At 41.8% G+C, this 10,709-nt stretch overlaps 2 protein-coding genes across 3 annotated transcripts in view; one reads left to right on the top strand and one right to left on the bottom strand.

The window, feature by feature from the left end:
• The window catches only part of LOC306892332 (rho guanine nucleotide exchange factor 4-like), a 30,808-nt gene that overhangs the window by 10,732 nt on the left and 9,367 nt on the right, over positions 1-10,709 (bottom strand). The gene's annotated exons all lie outside the window — the stretch shown is intronic.
• On the top strand, positions 7,564-10,281 carry LOC306891643 (uncharacterized protein). Its single transcript, XM_079452073.1, has 2 exons — positions 7,564-8,795; positions 9,156-10,281. The coding sequence occupies exons 1-2, from the start codon at positions 7,902-7,904 to the stop codon at positions 9,723-9,725; spliced, it is 1,464 nt and encodes a 487-aa protein (XP_079308199.1). The 5' UTR covers positions 7,564-7,901; the 3' UTR covers positions 9,726-10,281.

Below are 10,709 nucleotides of genomic sequence, written 5' to 3'. Positions count from 1 at the left end.
AAACGTCTTGCACACAGGGGTTCAAGCAGAAGCACATGCACAGCTGACTGAAAATTCTTTGTCCAAGGGGAGGTTTTATTGAAAGTGCTTCATGGTCAAGTTAGATTTGTCTGTCTTCTGTTTAATAGCTTGAAGCGAGATCTGTGCTGTTTAAGTCACATCTCATTCACAAAGACAGCATCAAAGAAAAGCTTTGGCTATTTCAACACATACCATGTGACCTTTTTGTTCTACCTCAAATTATGGTATCAGTAAAAACAATGACTTCCTTGTTGTATTTGTCGTATAACGTTTATGTTTATATAATGTTCTTATAATATTTATTGTAGCTCTGGCTCTTATTCTATCAGCAGCCCAAAACATCTTCCCCAAACTTTACACTTTCCAGCAGAAAGCAGTTTTGAAAAAATGTCTATACACACTTCAAAATCTGGTTCTACAGCAGTCTGGGTGGTCCCAACACAGCACGCATTGCTGTTATTTTATCTACTGGACAGACTCTATCTGGTTGGCTTCTCTCACAGACACCACTGCTATTATTTATTAGTGTGCAGTGAACCATTGGGGAAGAAGGGACCTGGTTGCCACCAGCCTGTCTCTTCCAGACTCATTCATAATGAATGGATGAGAGAAAATGCGGGTAGCCTCATATTTACACCTCTGAGAGATCCATTGTTCTAACCATGCTGAATGAAACAGTCTGTTCTTTTTCTAAATAAATCATTTAACAAGGTTTGTAATTTATTGTAATACAATTACACTTTTGAATTGGGTAGATGTTATTAAAAACACACCCAGCGGAATATTAAATCTGCTAATGCAGAAATGTAACTGTTACTCAAAAGGGTTTGTGTGAAAATGTCATCCTCTACAGTATGTAGGTTAATTGTGGAAGCTGTTGGATCGATTAGGGGGATTGATCATTTGTTTATCAGGCGTTCAGTGGCCCATAAATGCGGCACATGTTTGTGCAGTTGACAGAGTAAAGCATTTCCAAAGCCGCATGGGCTGATGAAATCAAATATAGTTCACTCAGAGACAGAAGTCAGACGGTCACAGTGGGGCAACCCAAACAGTCATGTCTAGGACTGCCCTCATGCCCAAATAAGCTGATATTCTGCAGACTTTTTCTTAATGACGTTGGTAACAGTTTATCAATTTCTCAACATTTGTTTACTACATTAGTCAACATGAACAATACTTCAAGAATATTTATTAATCAATCATAGTGTATATTAATTTCCGCATGTGCTAATACATCATTCAAATCAAAAGATGTAATGAAATCAGGAAATGGTATAAACTAACAAAAAATACAAATTCCTTAAAAAATATATTACTTATTGCTAGTTAATGTTGCCATTAGATTAGCAGACCTGGAGAGAGGCTTTATTTTAATGCGTCCTAACAAATATATTATTTTAACATGCCTGAAACATGTTTTTGTTGCTGAACTAAAAGTAAGTTGACCTTTGTTTGCCACCTCATGTATCCTACTTTTGGTTAGCAGAGAGTGTAGGTTTATTCAGGGCGTTTTAACACCAAAGACCTCGGTGCTTCATGCTTTATTTTTTTGAAGGCAATTTAGCAGGAGAGGGAGACAGATAGATTGTGCTTTTGTTCTGTTCTGTTCTTTGCTTTAGCAACACTCATGTTCTTTCCCTCCGTGGTAAAAACTGTACATACCTGTAAAATATTGTGTATATATACCACTACTATATTCTTACACCTTTTTGTAAATAAATCTTTCTTGTTACCCGTCTTGCCTGTGTTGCTTTTATTAGAAGTGTATTTCAGAGCTTGCCACAACAAAACTGTTGAAAACAACTTGGGGACGTAACAGGGTCCCCTTACATGGAATTCACCATGATGTTTCTACAGTAGCCCTAAATGGACAAACTGTTCAACAGACCATTTCGTAAATACGTTATATCCTTCTGCAAAGTAGTGAAAATGTGACGACATCTTAGTTCTGTGTCAGCCTCCATAGTGCTTCGAAAGGGATGGGTGGAGTTTCGCCACTCAATTTCATTTCATCAAAACTGCCTTCCAAGTGTATAAAACAGAAATACTGTACCACCTTCAAATGTACAATGTGTGTTAACTCGTGCATGTCTTATCTGGTTTACTAGGTTAGGGCACCATGCATAAACACAAATATATACGTATATTTATCTATACAGTTCTTGATCTGTTAAGGATGATTTGAGTAGCCGTTCAAACAGGCAGGATGGTACATGCGCGCTGACCTGTTTCTTCAGATAAAGTCGCCCGACTGCACAAATTCACCTCTGAGCCATGAAGGCGAAGACTTCCACTCAGTCTAATCCACGCGCACTTTACAGATTAAAGCCCTGAGTTCTAAAAACTTCCATTATGATATGTCATCAAAATGTGGACGCACTGTATATAAGTAAGCAAAGTTACAGTAGCACAGTACAGCAAGACTGAATATAAATACTGTAAAATGATAGTATGTGCAAATTCACAACCTTCAACATTTTAAAAGTCACATAAAGTTTAGCTTCGGTGGATGTAATTTATGCTAGTTAATATGCTATCTAATAGGCAAGCATATGTTTACAATTTGACACGTCAAGTCCAAAATCTCTTTACTGTAAGTACACATTTTCTTTCAGTTTAGTTTTGAAAATACTGAAAAGTAAAAACATGAAATGAATGACCAATTAAAAAAGGCATTTTTTAGTAAGTAATACTTTTCTGAAAGTAAACAATAAAATGTTTACATGTTTGCTAAATATTTACTACCATACATTTAAATGTATATTACATTTATTTTAATAAATGTATTCTTTCCCCATGTTTAACGAACATGCATTTATGATAAGGTAATATTTGTTAACAATGCAAAATGCTAAACCACACCACCAGTAGACTTTAACAGTTTTGCAAAATACATCTTGTGTGCAACTCGCTGATCGAGTTTTCATCTCTGTTAACAGCTGAGCAAGAAAATACTTCCTCTTAAAATGTTCTGAGGTTTTCTCGAGTTTGGGGTGTCTGTGAGAGAGTGTTCTGTTTGTCATTTTATGGTTTAAAAGGCTGCTCATGAGCCCCCTTTGTGACCATGACGCACTCTTCATACACTGGGACTTCGCAGTGGATTGCTAGTCCTTGTGGAAATTATATCACCAATGTATGGAGTCAGAGACGGACCACAGAGACTGAGAGCACCATGTGCAGTCAAACCATGATCAAGATTAGCATAACATGGAGAATACTGCTGTAACTGTATAAAAAGTATTTTGGCAATGCTTAAAGTGTATACAATATATTTTATTAAATGACAGAATATCAATGCAAGAAGAATCTTCTTCTCATATCTTTTTGTGACATCTCCCTGCCGGAAAAAACAATAGAATCCCAATAGAAACCATCACAGAAATTCAAATGGTTTCCATTAAAATACCATTATGAACTGTTAGCTTTTTCCATTTAAACCATTACAAAATTCCTTTTTGAAGTGTGTTTTGGGCATTATTCCAACAGGATATAATGGTTTCCATCTGCCTGATAACATCCCTGCAACAGCTTTAATCACATACCAGTAGACACCATTATAGTTTACATTAAAACAATACGATTCCCACTATAACCATTTAATCCATTACATTTTCTATTGTGTTTTGGGTAGGGTTCAATAGTTTTTTCAGCAGACGTTTATATTACTTTCAACCAACGTGTCACTTTTTTGTGGATGTATGAGGTTTGTTCCCCTCATGTCAGAAATTGTTTCCACAAATAACCACAAGTCTAAAACTTTGTCACATCGACTTTGTGACACGACATGTTTAACCAGGGTTTAAAGTGTACAAATAGTGTTGCTTATATTTTTGAAAAGCGTATTCTTAATTGTAATATAAATGCCACTTTATATGCTGTTGTCTTATGCAATGACATTCATACGTTTTCAGGTGTGGCTTAAGTGTCTGTAATAGTCTGGAACCGCTTTAATAACGTGACCCAGCGGTAAAAGAGGTAGGGTGGTTATCAAATGTGGTTGCTTCATTCTTCAGCCTTGATTGTGCCCATGAGCAAAGCCGATGATCGAAAACCTCGTCATCAAAACAACAAATTCCGTCAGCAATAAATACAGATTTCATTCTATATTTATCATAGTCTCTACGTAACAGAATTAAATTAATAAACACCTGTGTATTAAAACATAGCATAGCAGGATAAGAGCTGCATTAGGAACTGACTTTGATTGCCACAAAGATCAATGTAGATCTATATGCCCAAAGGGTCCATCTGCAAAAACTCATCAGCTCATTATCACATGACTGACTTTGTTTAAACACTCCAACAGTGTCCTACATTTACTTTGAACAGGCAAGATCAAATTAATCACTACTGTACTTCCTTATTATTACAATATGCATTATCTTTTAAACATATTACATTATTGCTTATGAATAGAGTTTACAAATTGGCACTAAATGATTAGCCCCATTCAATTTTCATATTCCATTGCTGAACAACCAGACTGATTTCAAATTAGCCCTTTCGTGACATAACATATGTTAGATACAAATGTGCCCTAGTAAAACATTTAAATTCACAGGAGAACTGCAAGCAGAAAGGCCCACATCTGTTCACACCTGACAGGAAAAATGATAGGTAAATCAAGCACATTACTATTGTGATACAATGTGAAAAACATATAAACCTGAGATAACTACATGCCTATTGTTGATATCAGAACAGAGCCAGACAGAGTCAAATGATCAATTACTTCTATATAAACAAAATCACCTATAGGAGGATTTTGTGAATGGAAAACACACACTACTGGTTTATAGTGGAATTCCTTCAATCTTCCATTTAAGTGCACAGGTCAGAACCAACCATATAGCCAAGCAAGGACTGAATGTGCTTTATTTTTTAAACGCACATGCTGATAGGGGTACATATTAAAACGCCATATGATATAAAACGTTTTCTAGACTGGGCACATGGAACAGATGTTTAAGAGCTTAAAAAAAGCTGAAGTCAATAAACTTGCAGAAACAGAACAGAAAAGTGAGCTTGTCAGTGCATTTCATGTGCTCTTTAAATAAAATATAGATAAAATATAGATATAGATGATGAAGAGTTATCATAAGAGCGCCTGACTACTGAGAGATAGTGTGTGAATCACTGATAACATCCGCATAGAAAAACATTCAAACTAACTGACAGACTGACATTCCCTGAGTATCAGAGAAGAGACACCAGGCCCTGTGAGTAATCATCACTTCACATACCCACACCATACTAATATACTCACTCGACACAGAAATCACAAGACTAAAAAATTAAATAAAATGATATGAGCATTTTGTAAGTCGCTTCGGATCAAAGCGTCTGATAAATGACTAAATGTAAATGAGCAACTTGTTTGATGATAAAGCCTAACAGCATTACTGTGTTTTTAATTATTTTGTAGTCTGAGTTGAAATACAGTAAGCAATGTTATTAGTTGACTTTTCAAATAAATGACAAATATTTAACAAAAATCACAACTGTTCATTTCCCCCTTCACATTATAAGTGTTATTATTTAACATTTAACCCAATTTACAGTATGTACTCATGCCATGTCATTGTGATAAATCACTCTATCAATAAAACGTTAACACAACACACCAGAAAAACCCGGACAGGATTAAAACTGCCTTTTATATAAATAGGAAAATAAATGTTTCTTAATTTAAAGTGATAGTTCACTTCAAAATAAAAATGCTTCATCATCTACTCACCATCTTGTTATTTCACACCTGTATGACTTTCTTTCTTCAAACAGAAGAAGATATTTTGAAAAAATCGGTAACCAATAACATTTAATCCCACTGACTACCTTTGTATGGACACAAAACCACAGGTGTTTCTCAAAATATCTTCTTTTGTGTTCCATAGAAACAAGAAATTCATACAGGTTTTAAACAACATGAGGATTAATAAATTATGTTTTATCCCTTTAAGTGAACCACCATAAACATTCTTCCAATACAGACACAATATACACGCTCACACATAATTCAGTTTGTACAACAAAGTACTATAAGGAAGCTGAAAATTTGAATTGCGGGAGCTTAGAACAAATTTCCTGTGTAGATGCAGCAGCAGACAGAGTACTTGCTATGTGTAGAGTTCAGGCCGATCCGGCCGTGCCTTGCACAGCTCGGCCGGGGACTCCCACTGGTGTCTTGAGAACAAACTTGAGAAAACTGATAAGCTGGACTCACTACGGACAGACACATGCCATCTACTGACAAATTAGGATATGTATGATATTCCTCACTTTCAGCTGAAAAGGTATATGGCAAGAACACTGACATTCACTTAAGATGCCTAGATAGTTTGATAGAGTCCAGACAGAGTGACGCTGGGTGAGGAATTCTGGGTGAAGTGTTTCATAGACTGTAAACAGACGGGTCAGGGTTAAAGAGCCTCCATCTGATTCGTCTTCTGGCTATAGCAAAGGAGCAAGACTATGTCTGACTATATTCTAATGAACTGCTCATTTATTTTGTGATCTTAAGAATTCTCCAAATATCAAAACTAAATATATTTCAAAATATATCTACACATGCATTTCTGTACCTATCACATATTATGAGGGAAAATTATGAGGAAAAAGGTTTATAGTGTATAGGTTTATAGTGTTTTACTTCATTGCTGTATTGTCTGTACTTATGTAGCACCGTGGTCCTGGGAGGCATGACATTTCGTTCCACTGTATGTACCCACATGTAGCGGAATGACAATAAAGCTCAACTTCAACTTGAAAATGTGAGGACGTTGAGTCGAATGAGAGTTGAATTTTTTGATTATTTTAAACATTACCAGCCAAAATATTCTACAGTAAATAGCAAATCATTATTCCAACAGAAAGGACTTTTGTTTGCTATGTAGGGCTGATCGGGATGCTTATTCTTCTGATAGTCCTAGAGTGTTTAAATTTTTATAAAAATTCAAATTACAAAGAGCTGATATAGATTTCTCTATTACCATCATTTTTCATCACTGATGGGTATTTAAATTCAGTGGAAGCTTCATTCAGATTTCTATAGGAGATTTAAAGAGTCCATGTAGGTCATACATTTTATGCAACAATAAAACCGAGCCACGAGGGCCATATGAACCCTCTGCTCAGCAAACATCAGCCCTCACCCTCTTTTGAATTGCTTCGACTGCTGGCACACCGATGTCAATGCCACAAAGTCTATAACATTAATCTGAATAGATTAATAATAACCCTGTGAACAGGGTGAATGTTTATTAAAGACCCAAACAGAGGGAGGAGTGTCATGATTCTGCCTGCTCTTGTCTTGATTTTCTGGTCTAGGGGCAGAATCATGACAGACCCACGTGTTTTATGTGGAGAGAAACATATTATTGTCAATCAGGACATAATATGCGTTCTCTCCTGTCTCGTCATTTGGCCCCGCCCCTCTCGTTCCTAGTATAGCTTTCCTCCTGTGTCGCATTACCCACTCCTGCCCATCGTTATCTCCTTTGTTAGTCTCCCTATATAATACCCTCTTGTCCATGGTCTTGTGCTGGTTGATTGTACCTGTATGCTGTACCTGTACCTAAGTCTTGTCTTGCCTGTGTACCTGTTTCCGAGTTCCCTGGTTCCTGTTGGATTGTTTGTATGTTTCCTAGTTCCTTGTTTTTATTCCTGGTTGTTTATTTTTGCCCCCCTTGTGGGAAGTATTTGTTTTCACTTTTGGTATTAAGTTTAGTTAGTGTTTTCCCATCGTGGACGTTTGTTTTGCCGTGTTTTATATTAAAGTCTTGTTAACCCCTTCATCGTCCGTGTCTGCCTGCACTTGGGTTCTTCTCCTCACCAATCATGACAGAATCAACCAGCCAGCATCGAACCCAGCAGGCTAAATGGAGGCCAGACGAGCAACCCAGGCTCATCGCCTCCTACGTTTACGCCAGGGGCACTCTGATGTCCTGGAGTTTGCGGACCGTTTTTTTGAGACAGCAGGGGAGATGGTCCACAATGAGCAGGAGCAGATGGTCCTGTTCAATGGCGGCCTCAACCAACCTCTAGCAGGGTGGGAGATGAAGATGCTGAGACCGCTGGGCTTCACTGACCTGATCAGGTATGCCATGAATCGGCCGGAGCCCAGTGTCTCAGCTCAACCCAGCCTTTCCCCCCCGCTGGCCGCCATCCCCGAGGGTCGTACCATGCAAATCGGGGTTGTGGGCCTCTCCTCACCCTCTGTAACCTCCACCTCGTCCACCGCACCACCTCCTACAGTCTCCCCACCCGCAGTCAGCTTTGGTGGCAAGCGTGGGAGACGGGAATCCTGGGGGTCCTCGTCCGAGGCCTCCAATCCCGAGCCGCCCGTGCCCTTCTCGTCATTCCTTCAGCCGCCCACCAGGCGGGTGGCTCGGCTGAGGAAGAAGAGGCAACGGAGGGCGGTCTCAAGTCCGGTGGTCCCGTCAAGTCCGGTGGTCCCGTCAAGTCCGGTGGTCCCGTCAAGTCCGGTGGTCCCGTCCAGTCCGGTGGTCCCGTCCAGTCCGGTGGTCCCGTCCAGTCCGGTGGTCCCGTCCAGTCCGGTGGTCCCGTCCAGTCCGGTGGTCCCGTCCAGTCCGGTGGTCCCGTCCAGTCCGGTGGTCCCGTCCAGTCCGGTGGTCCCGACCAGTCCGGTGGTCCCGTCGAGTCCGGTGGTCCCGTCGAGTCCGGTGGTCCCGAGTCCGGTGGTCCCGAGTCCGGTGGTCCCGAGTCCGGTGGTCCCGAGTCCGGTGGTCCCGAGTCCGGTGGTCCCGAGTCCGGTGGTCCCGAGTCCGGTGGTCCCGAGTCCGGTGGTCCCGAGTCCGGTGGTCCCGAGTCCGGTGGTCCCGAGTCCGGTGGTCCCGAGTCCGGTGGTCCCGAGTCCGGTGGTCCCGAGTCCGGTGGTCCCGAGTCCGGTGGTCCCGCCTGCACCCACTCCAGTGTCAAGTCCTGTTCCTCAGCCTGCACCCACTCCAGTGTCAAGTCCTGTTCCTCAGCCGGCCTTCCAGCCGGACTCAAGTCCTGTTCCTCAGCCGGCCTTCCAGCCGGACTCAAGTCCTGTTCCTCAGCCGGCCTTCCAGCCGGCCTCAAGTCCTGTTCCTCAGCCGGCCTTCCAGCCGGCCTCAAGTCCTGTTCCTCAGCCGGCCTTCCAGCCGGCCTCAAGTCCTGTTCCTCAGCCGGCCTTCCAGCCGGCCTCAAGTCCTGTTCCTCAGCCGGCCTTCCAGCCGGCCTCAAGTCCTGTTCCTCAGCCGGCCTTCCAGCCGGCCTCAAGTCCTGTTCCTCAGCCGGCCTTCCAGCCGGCCTCAAGTCCTGTTCCTCAGCCGGCCTTCCAGCCGGCCTCAAGTCCTGTTCCTCAGCCGGCCTTCCAGCCGGCCTCAAGTCCTGTTCCTCAGCCGGCCTCTCCCAGGGCCTCTGGGACTCCGCGCTCTCGAGCGCCGCCCCCCAGGGTGTCCCCTAAGTCCCCTGGGACTCCGCGCTTCCGAGCGCCTGGGACAAAGACAGTTCCCCCTTGTCCCAACACCTTTGGACTTCCACCCATGGACTCATTTGTTCCCCCCATGAACTTTGTTGTTCCCCCTCCCCCCCTCCCTTGTTTGTTATTTTTATTATGTCACCCCAACCCATTCATCATTCTTGCCTGTCTGCCCTTGTTATTTTTTACTATGTTTTGTTGGATGTTGTCTGTTTCCCAGTCGGTCTTGTCTCGTTAGTCTGCTCCCTTGGTGAACGCCAGGGGGCGTTCATTAAGGGGGGGGTTCTGTCATGATTCTGCCTGCTCTTGTCTTGATTTTCTGGTCTAGGGGCAGAATCATGACAGACCCACGTGTTTTATGTGGAGAGAAACATATTATTGTCAATCAGGACATAATATGCGTTCTCTCCTGTCTCGTCATTTGGCCCCGCCCCTCTCGTTCCTAGTATAGCTTTCCTCCTGTGTCGCATTACCCACTCCTGCCCATCGTTATCTCCTTTGTTAGTCTCCCTATATAATACCCTCTTGTCCATGGTCTTGTGCTGGTTGATTGTACCTGTATGCTGTACCTGTACCTAAGTCTTGTCTTGCCTGTGTACCTGTTTCCGAGTTCCCTGGTTCCTGTTGGATTGTTTGTATGTTTCCTAGTTCCTTGTTTTTATTCCTGGTTGTTTATTTTTGCCCCCCTTGTGGGAAGTATTTGTTTTCACTTTTGGTATTAAGTTTAGTTAGTGTTTTCCCATCGTGGACGTTTGTTTTGCCGTGTTTTATATTAAAGTCTTGTTAACCCCTTCATCGTCCGTGTCTGCCTGCACTTGGGTTCTTCTCCTCACCAATCACGACAGAGGAGTGTCAGGAACGTTTCCATGAACTCAAAAGAAATGGAAATATTCCAGAATGATTTCACAGTAGAGCTGATATCTCTCTATCCAGGGACTAAAGTATAGAATTAGGGTTTGGAACATGACATCCTGATTTAACACCACTAGCCAATAGCCATCTGTCTTTAAAATTAATACCAATCTTTTCATGGCATCTCCTGTGTTGACAGTTTATTATGATCAGGCATAAAAAGGCTAAATTTGAGGTGTCTTGTTTGACAAAGTAGATCTGTTTAAGAGCCCAGCTGAGGCATTCACAGAATGGAGAGAATTCCTTTGCTCAGTGTTGCCGTGTGGGCCTCAGCTCATTGTCGCTGCAGATTTTACCAGTACTGTACAAT

The sequence above is a fragment of the Barbatula barbatula genome (assembly GCF_947034865.1).
Source record: "Barbatula barbatula genome assembly, chromosome: 3".
Classification (NCBI taxonomy): Eukaryota; Metazoa; Chordata; class Actinopteri; order Cypriniformes; family Nemacheilidae; genus Barbatula; species Barbatula barbatula.
Note: the sequence above shows the minus strand (reverse complement) of the source record. Positions and strands in the feature narration are given on the sequence as shown.

What these genes read in the sequence shown, in the direction of transcription:
- LOC306891643 (XM_079452073.1), top strand. Translation starts at nt 7,902, where the DNA reads ATGGAGGCCAGACGAGCAACCCAGGCTCATCGCCTCCTACGTTTACGC. An exon ending in GTCCGGTGGTCCCGAGTCCG is followed by an intron (nt 8,796 to 9,155) that starts GTGGTCCCGAGT and finishes CCTGTTCCTCAG; the next exon opens with CCGGCCTTCCAGCCGGCCTC.